General features: G+C 40.2%; 1 protein-coding gene across 3 annotated transcripts; it reads right to left on the bottom strand.

Moving 5' to 3' along the window:
- Window positions 1-3,660: 3,660 nt before the first annotated feature.
- Window positions 3,661-13,241, bottom strand: LOC109502612 (late cornified envelope protein 2A-like). Of its 3 annotated transcripts, XM_045033543.1 has the most exons (3): window positions 13,090-13,227; window positions 10,044-10,136; window positions 3,661-4,240 (listed from the first exon to the last, which is right to left on the bottom strand). In XM_045033543.1, the coding sequence occupies exon 3, from the start codon at window positions 4,217-4,219 to the stop codon at window positions 3,908-3,910; it is 312 nt and encodes a 103-aa protein (XP_044889478.1). In that variant the 5' UTR covers window positions 4,220-4,240; window positions 10,044-10,136; window positions 13,090-13,227; the 3' UTR covers window positions 3,661-3,907. The 3 variants fall into 3 exon arrangements, with proteins under 3 accessions (XP_044889478.1, XP_044889477.1, XP_044889476.1); XM_045033542.1 differs by lacking the exon at window positions 10,044-10,136 and having other exon boundaries at window positions 13,090-13,241; XM_045033541.1 differs by lacking the exons at window positions 10,044-10,136; window positions 13,090-13,227 and adding an exon at window positions 4,877-4,993.
- Between the last annotated feature and the right edge of the window lie 1,460 nt (window positions 13,242-14,701).

Here is a 14,701-nt window from a genome sequence, read left to right as displayed (position 1 = left end):
GGTTCCATGAGCGCAGGGACTATTTTCTTTCTGTTTATAGCTATATCCTCAACTGCTAGATTAATGCCTGGCACACAGTAGGTGCTTAATAAATATTTATTTAATGAATTACTAACAATTCAATGTTTAAAAGTTGAATTTACTTTCTTCTATGTTGAGTCAAAAGCTTTCATTTCATTAAGAGTACATTTATCTTGAGAAGCACTGAGTAATGTATAGAATTGTTGAATCACTATATTGTACACCTGAAACGAATATAACATGGTATGTTAACTACACTGGAATTAAAATTTGGAAAAAAAACCCTCTCATTTCATTGTTTGTATCTGATTTTCTGTTTTAAACACAGTTACATTGCAATACCGCATATGTTGAGCTTTTTCAGTTTATTAAGCTAATCAGAAAAATTTGGCAACTGAGGCAACCATGATGTATTTATGAGATCTTCAGCGACCATAATGATGTTTGACAACAAACAAAATGGTAATTTCTTATTGCATTTAAAATATCTACACCAGGAGGTTGCCTCTGTATTGGCAATGATCTGTGATATAAAAACATAAATGCCATTTCTTCTCATTTCATACAAATACTATTAGAAATCTGTCAAGTTAAAGCCAATTTTTATGAATGGTTATCAGATCTTGTCTTTCAATATCTCAGCATCTTATTAAATCCATTTATTTTTCATGCCACACACAAGTACTTCAATATATATTAGCAATAGTGTCTATAGAAAGCACAGTTCGTGCAATTTTTCTTGCCTTTTGCCTTTGCAATATCAGTATGTAAAACATCACATTTTCCCTATGTATTTAATAATGTGTTAAAAATCCAATCTCAATATATAAAGTTGTTTTCTTCTGTTAAGTATGTGTAATCATCTTTATATTTACTTGCTTAAATATACTGTAACAAAATAAGCAAAATGGAAAGATTCTTAGCTATACTCCTCTTGAGCTTTGTTATAAATATCTCATGATCTGAACCTTTAAGGTAATTCACAAAGTGTGGTTGATGTCATACTGGAATATTTCTGAACTTCTTTATGAGCAAATGTTCCAACTGTAATTCTAAATTAGTCAGTCATAAACATCCACGTTACAGTGTCAATTGTATGTGATTTTTTAACAAGCTATTCTATAGTGGTATATGTTTTTCTCTCCTGTAAAATGTGGGAATCCACTTTTGATATAATATAAATGAGTTTTCATTGCCAGATTTAAATTTCTCTTAATTTTTTTATTAAATTTTTTTAATGTTTATTTGTTTTCAAGAGAGAGAGAGAAACAGAGTGTGAGCAGGGCAGGAGCAGAGAGAGAGGGAGACACAGAATCTGAGCTGTCAGCACAGAGCCTTATGTGGGGGTCAAACTCACGAATTGTGAGATCATGACCTGAGCCAAAGTCGGATGCTTAACCAACTGAGCCCCCAGGCACTCATCCAGATTTAAATTTATCTGTACTTTTAACATTAGCTATTTCAAGTGAATGTATGTTATACTTTATAGCAAAATTATAATTGTCAGGAAGTAGCTGGCATAAACGATCTTGTGAAATTTCACTGCATTAAACATGTCAGACCAGTTACCTTATTCCTAACCACCGTAAATGATGAATCCTGATGACAATAAACATAATTATAACGTGCTACTTTAAGGTATGTTAAGATCAAATTTTGGGCTGATGGCATTAATTTTGTATGCTATAATTAATGTAGTTATTGTTAGTTGAAAATCATGTGGTACCAGTACTATATAACGTGTCTTATTTTAAGCCTGAACATTCTGTTGGGCACAGCAGTGATTACTCTTTAGTTTTTTTTTCTGTTTAATCAATGATCCATTTGTAAAATTATTTTATCTTTATTTAAAATAAGTTTTTATAAATATAGCCAGATAAGAAAACTTACACAGTACTCAGATTAGCTTTAGCACTATATTATTACATAGGTCATATGACTTGTTTACTAGTTCTTAAGATACCTTACCATAAGACACTGATGCATGTGGACTAATTAATCACATTCCTTTATTCTCCAAACTCTGAATCAATTGAGAGAGATTTAGGTGTAAGACAGATGGTCAGTAAAGCATTGAAGAATGTAACTTGTACCATGGTCAAAATGGAAGCCATAATATTTATTCCAAAGTCTAAGACCTGGGACCTGGATTGGGACAGAATCTGGTCCACAGATACACTCCCCCAGCTACCAACAACAAGCACAGCAAAGAAGTGTACACATGAGGAAAGGCTCTCACAACCTCCCCTGTCAGATCACTTGCACTTCCTCTAGAGCTAAGGAGTGAGTTTGAGTTTGAAAATATTATTTCAAAGAATAAAGCTAGAATGTTGAAAAAAGATATTTCCCATTAAATCAATAAATATGACTAAGACCTTAAGTGCACCCTAATTTGTTACAACATTTTTACTCTGACATATGCTAATTATGCTAATGGCCCAGATTGCCTGGAGATCCTGATGACCTCCAAGATGTTACCATTTATCATTGGTTATTTAACACTTTGAGTAAGCATGCTAAATATTATCACAGAATTTTAAATAAATGAACACACACACAGTTTCTCTCTCAAAGACATCTCAAGAACCTCTGAAACATCTTTCTGGATGCCTACTGTTGCTTTTGTCAGAGGTTGAAAACCACTGATCAAGCAATTTCCTTTCTCAGACTGAAGGTTGATTGGGATGTAAAAGAATGTGGCTTTCAGTGACCTGGATGCCACATGACTTCCAATGCCATGACCTCTAATTATTTTGGTCCAAGAGGATGGCCTGGAGCAGTTGCCCTCAATCTCTCTTCTACAGCATACCTAGGGGATGGCATTCAGGTGTCAGACTCACTCCACCACATGAGCCCAGATGTTCACATAGCTGTGGCTTGGTTGATATAAGATGTGGATTATGTGCAACTTCTGACCATAGGGGCACTGACCATAGTTCCATCCCTTTGTCTTCCACTGCCCCAAGACACCAGTGTCTCGATCCTGTGGCTAAGAAGCCTAGTCCTGGAGGATGGGCATGAACATTGCTGTTGCCTATGCTGACTGCTGGGTTAAAAAGGACAGTATATTGATAACTTGCCCCAAATCCATACCATTTGTCCCATTGAATACAAAGAGAAAAGAAATCACAAAGGGTACACAGCAAAAGTGTCTCAGAAGAATTGTGCTGTGTCACTGTGTAGACTCCAGTTCCTGGGTGAAGAGAAGTAGTGAGGGATTCAGTCAGGTAGATATGTTCAAGGAGAGTATTTGTCATGGATTTTTGAACCAAGGTCTGAAAACAAGTATCCCTGTGCCACTTCTTTCTTAAGGATGAGATTCCCTCAAGTCAAAAGAGTCTGGAGGCTGAATTTCAGGGCTGGGGATCATAGTGTCTCTAATGAATAGGAAGAAACCTCATGGATTGTGGCAGCAACATCAGTGGAACAGGGTCACTCAGGTTTTGGGAGTACCCCATTGCTCCCCTCTGGATCTTTCTTTTCCACAGCCCTCTCAGACGGCAAATGTCTGGGACTTCCCTTGGTGGGAATTTCCCATATATAGCTGGCTCATTCTGGAGTCTGCTTGAAGAATCCAGGTTAATAGGGGCTCCCCAGAACTGAGGATGGGGGCATCAACAAACACTAAAGAGCTCAGGGTGCCAGGAAAGATAGGCTTTATTTTTACATGTTGATAACGCTGTGGGAAGCAGAGTTTTTTTTGTAGCATTCAGGTATTGATGTAGGAAAGGGCCAAGGCCAAGAGGTCTGAGGTTTTTAGCAAAAAGAGGAATTCTTTAAGTACACATCTAGGCATCTTAGTTCAGGAGGAGAATGAGAACAAGGTGCGAGTGAGGAATGTCGTCAACTCCAGGCTCAGCCTTGGCTATGGATGAATCAAAGCTCATCAAAAGCTGCAGCCCCCAAATCCATGGCAACAACTGGAACACCCAGAGGACTCCCTCTCCCAGCAGTTGGAAGGCTGAAGTGGGCCTAGACAGACATCCGGAAGCCGATGAGACCCCAGAGAGCAGCAGCTTCCGAAGCCAGTGGTACAGCAACTGTGGACACAGCAGGAGGGGACAGGTGGGGGGCAGGGAGCTGGGCAGGGAGCCAGGGCCTGTGGGGCCTGAGGGGCCTGAGCGAGGCACTTCGGTGGACACTTGGGAAGACACTTGGCAGGGAGCTGACACTTCTGCTGGGTTTGCTGGCTGGACATCTTGGGAAAAGTTCAGTTACTCTGAAAAGCAATGCAAAGGTTTTGAAAGTTCAGTGACTATAAACTTAATTTGCATCAGTATTTTTCTCCAGATTCTGAAGTTCTATAACTGATTCTATGACTCCTGGATCCATATCTTTATAGCAGAGAAGCCCCACTTTCCAGGCATAGGAAAAATCAGGCCAGGGGTCAGTAACTTCTACTGACCTGATTCTCCCAAGACTCTTGACTTCTGAGGCAGCAACTTGGGTAGTTTCCAAATTATTACCTTGTTTTTATAATATATTCTAATTTATGCATTCTAGAAACCACGTGGTTAGCCTGAGTCCATGGTTATACCACATGTCTTCTTCACCTCCTATTTTTTTTTTAATCTTTCTTACATCATGGGCTTGGCCTTCAGTTCTACTTTTCAGCCCTATGTGTGTCTCTTGTCCTAAAAACTAGCTTCCCCCACCCCGACCCCAATCTCAATTAACACTCATCCCTTCTGGGATTGCTGCTTCTGAGCCATCTGATGATTTCTGTGAGCCTGATCTTCCTGAAATTACCAGTTAGTTCCCATTCTCTCCAGCCTAGAGTGGCTTGTCCCATTCAGCTATGGTGTGGCAATTCCAGCCATTCCCAAACTGCCATCCGATGAGTAAGGACACTTACCTTGCTTCCCAATGTCAGGCAAGCAATGGATAGGTCAGGGGAAGTGAGGAGACAGTATGGTCTGAGGCCTTTTATACACATCCTGCACTCAACTCAAGAGAATGAGGCATGATAATATGAAAGCTCTGCCCAACCAGGTGGTTATGATGGCAACTTCCCACATTCCTGTGGCTCTGTCATTCTACCACTTTATCACTCTGGATCACTACTGGATCCTCATGAGTATTTTTCCAGAACATCCCTTCCCTCTATAAAACTTAGAAGTATTTCTATAAAGATAAGAAGATCATGATTTACAAGGGCATTTACAATGGCCACCCTTGGGGATTGAACTTAGTGTTTCTGCAGGAATCTAATGCAAGCTTTAGACAAAAATCTAAGGCCATTATTGTTGGATCAATCTAGGACATAGATGGGAGTTTCTGTTGATTCTATTATCAGTTTGAAGCCAATAATCTTAGCACCCCTGGGTCACTACTGAGGGCTTAGTGTATCTGATTCAAATCCCAGGGTGCATAAGACATCAACCAACAATGTAGCATCATAGAAAGGCCCAGTTGGAAAGGATTTCAGTCTTGTACCTACAATACACACATAGATGAGGAACTGAGCACCAGAGAGGGCAAAGGAGATGTTCAAAGTTGTGCAGTGTCTGAGTTGTGCAGTGAGGGCCAGGCACCCCTGCCTTTGACCTCAGTCCCTTCTTTTGAACCTGCTTGGTCATGTCCACTAGAATCTACTACCTCTCTGCCCACCAGATCCTTCTTCTTCATGCCACTCCCTACTCATTTGCTTTCCTTAGTTTATTATTTTAACCACTCTGTCACCAATATAATAAATGTTCTTGGTCCTTTGGCTTATTAATGCACTTGACTGACAAAACACCAACCCTGGCTAAAACCTTCATGCTATGCCTAGCTGTTATAAAAACAAAAACAAAATCAAAACAGACTCTTTGCAGGTTGGCATCATCATAAGATCATGACCATCCACTTATGCTGGGCCCCAAACACTGCTTGGTGATTCTATATACTTCTCTGTGTTCACTCCACACACACACATCATGCCTTTTCTCCACTATGAACATCCAAAATATTCACTGTTACCTCTAGACAGATGATACTGCCTCTACTCCAAGGGTCAGACAGTAGTTGTCAAATGTAAGGCACTTCAGCTTCCCACTATTGGGTCTTCAATCTTATGCCTATAGCCATCCTTTATGATCTCCTTGTTAGAAGAGATATGGCCTCTTTTCCTTTCTAAATACTGTCCCTGCTACTTTGCTCTGGGTCCTTGTGTGTTCAGACTTAGTCATATTAGTTTTTCCTGTGAAATGTTGTCATGATGCCCTATACTCCTATAACACCATTCTTGTATTTATTTTTCAGTATCACTCATCCTGGATAGAATGAAATCTCCATGTTCCTCAGTGCTTGCACAGTGCCTGACATATTGTAAGTGCTCAACAAATATTTGTTGAATGGCAAACTATGGAGAGAGACTAAATGTCCATCGACTGATGAATGTATAAAGAAGATGTGGTATTGGGGTGCCTGGCTGGCTCAGTCAATTGAGTGTCCAACTCTTGAATTTGGCACAAGTCATGATCTCAAGATTTGTGGGATTGAACCCTGAGTCAGGCTCTGTGCTGACCATGTGGAGCCTGCTTGCCATTCTCTCTCCCTCTCTCTCTGTCCCTCCCCTAATCATGCTCTTTGTGTCTCTCAAAATAAATAAATAAACATTATTTTTAAAAAAAAGATGTGATTTCAACAGCATATAAAAAGAATTATTCACCATGATCAAATGGGATTCATTCCTGGGATGCAGGGCTGGTTCAACATTCGCAAATCAATCAATGTGATACATCACATTAATAAAAGAAAAGATAAGAACCATATGATCCTGTCAATCGATGCAGAAAAGGCCTTTGACAAAATTCAGCAACGTTTCTTAATAAAAACCCTCGCGAAAGTCGGGATAGAAGGAACATACTTAAAGATCATAAAAGCCATTTATGAAAAGCCCACAGCTAACATCATCCTCAATGGGGAAAAACTGAGAGCTTTTTCCCTGAGATCAGGAACATGACAGGGATGTCCACTCTCACCGCTGTTGTTTAACATGGTGTTGGAAGTTCTAGCATCAGCAATCAGACAACAAAAGGAAATCAAAGGCATCAAAATTGGCAAAGATGAAGTTAAGCTTTCACTTTTTGCAGATGACATGATACTATACATGGAAAATCCGATAGACTCCACCAAAAGTCTGCTAGAACTGATACATGAATTCAGCAAAGCTGCAGAATACAAAATAAATGTACAGAAATCAGTTGCATTCTTATACACTAACAATGAAGCAACAGAAAGACAAATAAAGAAACTGATCCCATTCACAATTGCACCAAGAAGCATAAAATACCTAGGAATAAACCTAACCAAAGATGTAAAAGATCTGTGTGGTGAAAACTATAGAAAGTTTATGAAGGTAATTGAAGAAGATATAAAGAAATGGAAAAACATTCCGTGTTCATGGATTGGAAGAATAAATATTGTCAAAATGTCAATACTACCCAAAGCCATCTATGCATTCAATGCAATCCCAATCAAAATTGCACCAGCATTCTTCTCGAAACTAGAACAAGCAATCCTAAAATTCATATGGAACCACAAAAGGCCCCGAATAGCCAAAGGAATTTTGAAGAAGAAGACCAAAGCAGGAGGCATCACAATCCCAGACTTTAGCCTCTACTACAAAGCTGTCATCATCAAGACAGCATGGTATTGGCACAAAAACAGACACATAGACCAATGGAATAGAATAGAAACCCCAGAACTAGACCCACAAACGTATGGCCAACTAATCTTTGACAAAGCAGGAAAGAACGTCCAATGGAAAAAAGACAATCTCTGTAACAAAGGGTGCTGGGAGAACTGGACAGCAACATGCAGAAGGTTGAAACTAGACGACTTTCTCACACCATTCACAAAAATAAACTCAAAATGGATGAAGGACCTGAATGTGAGATAGGAAACCATCAAAACCCTAGAGGAGAAAGCAGGAAAAAACCTCTCTGACCTCAGCCATAGCAATCTCTTACTCGACACATCCCCAAGGGCAAGGGAATTAAAAGCAAAAATGAATTACTGGGACCTTATGAAGATAAAAAGCTTCTGCACAGCCAACAAAGCTAAAAAGGAAACAGCCAACAAAACTAAAAGGCAACCAACGGAATGGGAAAAGATATTTGCAAATGACATATCGGACAAAGGGCTAGCATCCAAAATCTATAAAGAGCTCACCAAACTCCACACCTGAAAAACAAATAACTCAGTGAAGAAATGGGCAGAAAACATGAATACACACTTGTCTAAAGAAGACATCCGGATGGCCAACAGGCACATGAAAAGATGCTCAACGTCGCTCCTCATCAGGGAAATACAAATCAAAACCACACTCAGATATCACCTCATGCCAGAGTGGCCAAAATGAACAAATCGGGAGACTATAGATGCTGGAGAGGATGTGGAGAAATGGGAACCCTCTTGCACTGTTGGTGGGAATGCAAATTGGTGCAGCCACTCTGGAAAACAGTGTGGAGGTTCCTCAGAAAATTAAAAATAGATCTACCCTATGACCCAGCAATAGCACTGCTAGGAATTTACCCAAGGGATACAGGAGTACTGATGCATAGGGGCACTTGTACCCCAATGTTTTTAGCAGCACTCTCAACAATATCCAAATTATGGAAAGAGCCTAAATGTCCATCAACTGAAGAATGGATAAAGAAATTGTGGTTTATATACACAATGGAGTACTACAGGGCAATGAGAAAGAATGAAACATGGCCCTTTGTAGCAACGTGGATGGAACTGGAGAGTGTGATGCTAAGTGAAATAAGCCATACAGAGAAAGACAGATACCATATGTTTTCACTCTTATGTGGATCCTGAGAAACTTAACAGAAACCCATGGGGGAGGGGAAGGAAAAAAAAAAAGATGTTAGAGTGGGAGAGAGCCAAAGCATAAGAGACTCTTAAAAACTGAGAACAAACTGAGGGTTGATGGGGGGTGGGAGGGAGGAGAGGGTGGGTGATGGGTATTGAGGAGGGCAACTTTGGGATGAGCACTGGGTGTTGTATGGAAACCAATTTGACAATAAACTTCATATATTGAAAAAAAAATAAAAAGATGTGATGTGTGTGTGTGTGTGTGTGTGTAATGGAATATCACTCAACCATCAAAAAGAATAAAATCTTGCCATTTGCAACAATGTGGTTGGAGCTAGAATGTATTATGCTAAGCAAAATAAGCCAATCATAGACAAACACCATATGATTTCACTCATATGTGAAATTTAAGAAACAAAACAGATGAACACATGGGAAGGTTGGGGGAAGAGAAGAGAAGGAAACAAACCACAAGAGACTCTTAATGATAGAGAACGAACTGTGTGTTGATGGAGGAAGTGGGTGAGAGATGGGTTAGATGGATGATAGGTATTAAGGAGGGCACTTATTGTGATGAGCACTGGGTGTTTTATGTAAGGGATGAATCACTGAGATCTGCTCCTGAAACCAATATTGCACTGTATGTTAGCCAACTAGAATTTAAATAAAAATAATAATAAATATTTGTTGAATGAATCAATGAGTTATTTGTGTTTGAGACAAGGGTCTGCCTCCTTTCACACCTTGAGAGAGGTGTACTTGGGAGGACAGGCACATGTAGCAGGTGTGGGAGATACTCCCAGGGTGGAGTTACCCATACTGACAAGCTGCAAGAATTTTGCAGTGGATCAGGGCTCTGGTCCTGGCTCTGCTACTGCCTCTGGGTTTCAGAGGAGACTGGATCAGATTATCTAAGTACATCACCAAGCCTATATTTGCACTTATGAGCATCAGACCTCCAAGTGCTGCCTTTCCTGTTTTTCTCTTTTCCCTGAACATATTTTACCTGGGATCAATGTGGAAGTGAACTCAATGAAAAGGAGAAAGATGAAGGCTAGTGTGTATATGGTGATGTGGAATATTGGAAGGTGTATGAAGTTGTTATATGAGATAGCAACTTCATATAGCCTAGTTAGTTCATCCCACTTATCAAATTCCTTACTTAACTTCTTGTCTGGTTGTACCAAAGCAGAGAATTATGTATATATGTGACTCACCTAATTGCTCTTCTCCTAGTTGCAAATGTGAGCTCTTGAAGTCCTGATCAGCAGGGATAGGCAAAGTTATGTTCCTTCCATGCATGGCCCCCACTAAAATATTGCAAATAATTTCCAAAGGTTGTAAAACATTGTTCTATTGGATTGACTCGATACCACCAATGAACCACTGGTTCAATGAAGAAAATTATTTATCCTAACAGAAATCCCTTTCTTATAGTAACTTTGCAAATATCACTTTAAAGATATTTATTTACTGAGTGATGGTTATGTGCAGGGTTTTGTGAATTCAGAGAAGATTAAGATTCTTCTTTGTCTTAAGATGCAAGTGGGATAATAAAGGGAAATACTGGGAATTAAAATTTATTCTCAAACCATCAAACATGTTATTTGGATTATCACAATATATCAGCTCTATGAGTTTCTTAATGTTAACGCCACTTTACAGATTAAAAAAGACTGTGGCCCAGAAAGAGAGTGAGCACTAGTCAGGAAGTGAGAGGAACTGGTATTCTAGATAGAGGGAAGAGAAGCACAGGCATAGGCATGGAGATGTGTAGGGGCATGATCATTTCTGGAAACAGATGGGCCATAATATTTGGTAAGAGCATAGTATTGGACACTAGCTAGGGAGAAAGAAATGAAGGGCCCAGAACATCAAGAGTGTTACTTGTTGGGTTATATACTTTAGCCTATAGATCAATGGCTTCTAAATTATACTGCTTGGAACCCTGTTGCCAAGGATGTTCAAACATCAACTCTTCCAAGAGCCACACCTCTGGGTAGAGTGAGTTGATCTGTGTTGCTGCCCTTCCAAACTTGTTCCCTGCCTCCTCCATTGTCTATTGCATCAGCTCCATGTCTTTACATGTCATGGAAGCTGGAAGATCAGTCTTGGAATCGGAGCACTGGCATCTTGACCATGGGTATGTTATTTAATATTTTTTTGAGATTCATCTTTTTTTAAATCTGTATAATGGGATTAGTAATAAGAACCTCAGAAAGCTATTGTACTGTGATAATGCAGATAACGTTCTACAGATAGTAGTTTGGAAATACATTTTAATTTCTTTCCTTTCCTCAACATCATGTCCCATCATCACATGGGGGTCCCTAAACTTTTTGAGTCACAAAAATTAAAATATCACAAATACTTAGTTCCTGACTAATTGGGCTGCCTGGGATGGGGATCATGAGCAGAAAACACTCTGGGCTTCTGACTTACCCCCGTTGCAGAGTAATTATACCTGTACCTGCTTTATATATTGAAGGTATACATTCAATTTATTTTTTTAAATTTATTCATTTTTGAGAGACAGAGCATGAGGGGGGAAGGGGCAGAGAGAGAGGGAGACACAGAATCTGAAGCAGGCCCCAGGCTCTGAGCTGTCAGCACAGAGCCCGACGTGGGGCTTGAACTGACGAACTGCGAGATCATGGCCTAAGCCGAAGTTGGACACTCAACCGACTGAGCCACCCAGGAGCCCCAGGTGTACATTCAATTTAATTTGAAAACAGTATCATGCTGCTTTAAATGGTTTGACCAAGACAATCTGGGCATCCCTGACCATTTAAGCAACAGAAGAACCTGATAAGATTTACATTTTAGAAAGATCACTCAGCTCAAGTAAACTTAGGTGTTATGATTTAGTTACTCAAGAAGATGAAGTCCATGGTGAATGTCCAGGCTACAAGTTTAATGCGAAGATTAGAGATGGACACAAGTGAGCTAGCTCTTTGTTAATGAGCTTGTAGACAAGGGACCAGTTGGAGGGTTACTGAAGGGTTTTTACTTGGCTGAGTTGAGTCTGGACACAGCCCATGTATTCCTGGATTCTGTTCTTATCAATTGAAGCACTTCCTAACCACCCTGCCTACTTGAGGAGTCAAGCATGCTATAGATTCCTGCTTGTCTTAGGTGTGCCCCTTAATAGAAGGGTGAGACCAGCCTTGGCATGCATGAAATTCAGATTCTTATCAAGCTAATTCCCAAGTGATGAAAGAACGGAAAACAAGGATCTTCCTTTTGCAAGAGTAGTCAGACCTTTGAACAATCTTCCTATAAGCCAGAATCCCAGTGGGCAAGCAGACATATGGGTCTGACCCTGGCAAACATCACTGAGAGAGGATTCATGGTTCTTCCAAAGGCAATGGGATTTATACCTGGCTTGTTCAAGGACTAATGTTGCTTTTGCTTCTCTTGGGGTGGAGGGAACAGTCATGACCCATGTTCAATGACCTGGCCCCATTGGTCTCAAGCCATCCCAATTAGTGTGTAAAAGAGAGAGGACAAGACTAACTCAGCATGACACATTCCCATCACTTCCATGAGGTGGCCTCAAAAGTCAATCACCCTCCCTTATCTGTATAGTGTGGGCTACAGACATAGGCCTACTATATATAATATGGTGGTTAAAACAAATGCTTATGGCCAAGGAAACCAACACCCTGCCCAGCACTGAGTAGGTGTTCTGTAAGCTGTAGTTACAATGTAAGTATGATCATTGACTGAAGTCCTGGGTATTTCCCAGCTTCTGAGTCTTGTTCCTGTGGCACTGGTGGGGGGCATACAAAAAGATCATCTGGTAATGGTATTATAGCCCCTCTTTTCTCTCATATATCCAACTGCAGAAAACTCCCTTGGATTGAAGTAGTAGGTTGTCCCTGGAGCACAGGCCTGGTCCTGACACTGAGGCATGAGTCATTTGCCTTCTCTAGGCCTCAGGGTCTCCATTTGTGAAATGAGTGTTTGCTGCTGTGGTTTTTATCTTGTTCCCTGGCATAATCATGAGAGAGCTCTGTGCTTGGAGCTGTCAGATCACACTAGATCCTGGGTGACATGATGAGTTATCATCCTTAATAGTTGTAAGGATCCTTCTACTATGTAACAAATGTTAAGATATACATATAGGCTATACATATAGGCTATAATGCCTCTTTCAACCCCAGGCTCTACCCTGGCCCCTCAGCTGACTTCAGTGAGTGGGGCAATAGCTAAAACATCTTGTTGTGTCTTGTGTTTACAAATGTCACCATCAAACAATACCTTTTAGTCTTAAGATAGGAAGGGATGAAGAGTGAGGTCACTTTGCCTGTCTTCTTCCTATAGACACTGATCCCAAAAAATACTTCTAAATCTTCCAAGAAAGTAGGGCCCACAGCCTATAGTGACAGAGCTTTCTTGCTCCTGTGTGACTTCATTCCTCTCTTCTGATGTCATAGTAAGTACCTCCCACCAGGCTTCACAGGACAGCCCTTTGGCTCCATCATCTTCCCATTCTTAAAGACTGCTGTACTAATAATGTCTCTGACTCATCACAACACTATGCTAATGACTTCACTATCATTCTCCCCACTGTGCCAAAGGAAGATAACTCAGGAGACTGTATTTTCTATCCTGCAATTAACACATCTTCAGAATCATCAGAGAAGGATAGGGACTGTGAAAACCTTTTACCACCACCACTGCAACTACTGATCCAATAATTGTCTTTACCTAGGAAGGCCACTACTATAAAATATGAGCATAGGGGGCGCTCATTATTAAGACTTAGGCAAGTTCCTCAGACTTTTTGTGCCTGCACTATCATCTGTGACATCAGGACTTTCTGTTCTGTTATTCTGTGAATGTATAGTTCTCAGCCATTCATACTTTCAGAGACAGTGGTCACCCACCTCTCCCTAACATTTGTACCACATTTCATATGATTTGGTTTTGCCTCTTAACAACCCTGTGGGGTGGATATCACTACATACAGAAAAACTGAGCATTGGAGAGTTTAAGAGCAAGTGCAGATCACAGTTTCTTGGTTCTGAAGTGATAAAGCCAACCCAGCAAGGATTGCTTGAAACAAGAAAGTTGTTCTTTCAGTCTCGGTCCAGGTGCTGTTATAGATCAGGGATTCTAAACCTGGTTGTACCATCTGAAAAGCACTTTTAAAGTTCAGATTCCTGGTCCCCAACTGAGGCCTATTGAGTTATAATCTCCACAGAATGAGTTCTAAGCATTTGCAATGTTTAAATCCCCAGGGGATTCTGCTAGTTTGGAAACTATAGTCCTAGAGTGTTCTGTTCTTGGAGTACAATAGAACTGTAGCCAGCCCACAAAACATTCTGGTAACGTTCCCACAGCCTCCTACCTTCCTACAAGCTCTTCTGGAGATCCTCATAGACAGCAGACATAGGGAGGACAGGCAATTCACAAAATCCTTCAGCCCTCGAGGGGTCTTAGCACACATCTAGTATATTTTTCTACCTGGTGCTTCCATATTCTCTCCTGTATGCTTAATGATAAGCTTTCTGGGATAAACTGACTTTTAGTTGGAGAACTCTACCTCACAAAGCAGCCCATTTTTTTCTATTATCTTTGTTAGAAATTTTTCTTTATAAATGCATGCACTAGATAATAAATGATGATAATGCTTCAAAAAAGCCATTCTTGACATAACTGGCACTTAAGTACTTATTGAATGACTGAATTAATGAATAATAAATATGCTATTTGGCTTAGTTATATGCCTTCCTTCCACAACTAAGAGTTGAAGATTCAAAGTCATTTTACTCAATTCACACAGTGAAAATTGTGGCAGAATTAGAACTATACCTAAGGTCAATTGATTTCCAACCCATTGTTTATGCCTGGGGGTGGGCAGAGGAGG

This window comes from Felis catus, chromosome C1, assembly GCF_018350175.1.
Source record: "Felis catus isolate Fca126 chromosome C1, F.catus_Fca126_mat1.0, whole genome shotgun sequence".
NCBI lineage: Eukaryota > Metazoa > Chordata > Mammalia > Carnivora > Felidae > Felis > Felis catus.
This window is presented reverse-complemented; position numbering and strand designations above follow the sequence as displayed.

What these genes read in the sequence shown, in the direction of transcription:
- LOC109502612 (XM_045033542.1), bottom strand. Translation starts at nt 4,219, where the DNA reads ATGTCCAGCCAGCAAACCCAGCAGAAGTGTCAGCTCCCTGCCAAGTGT.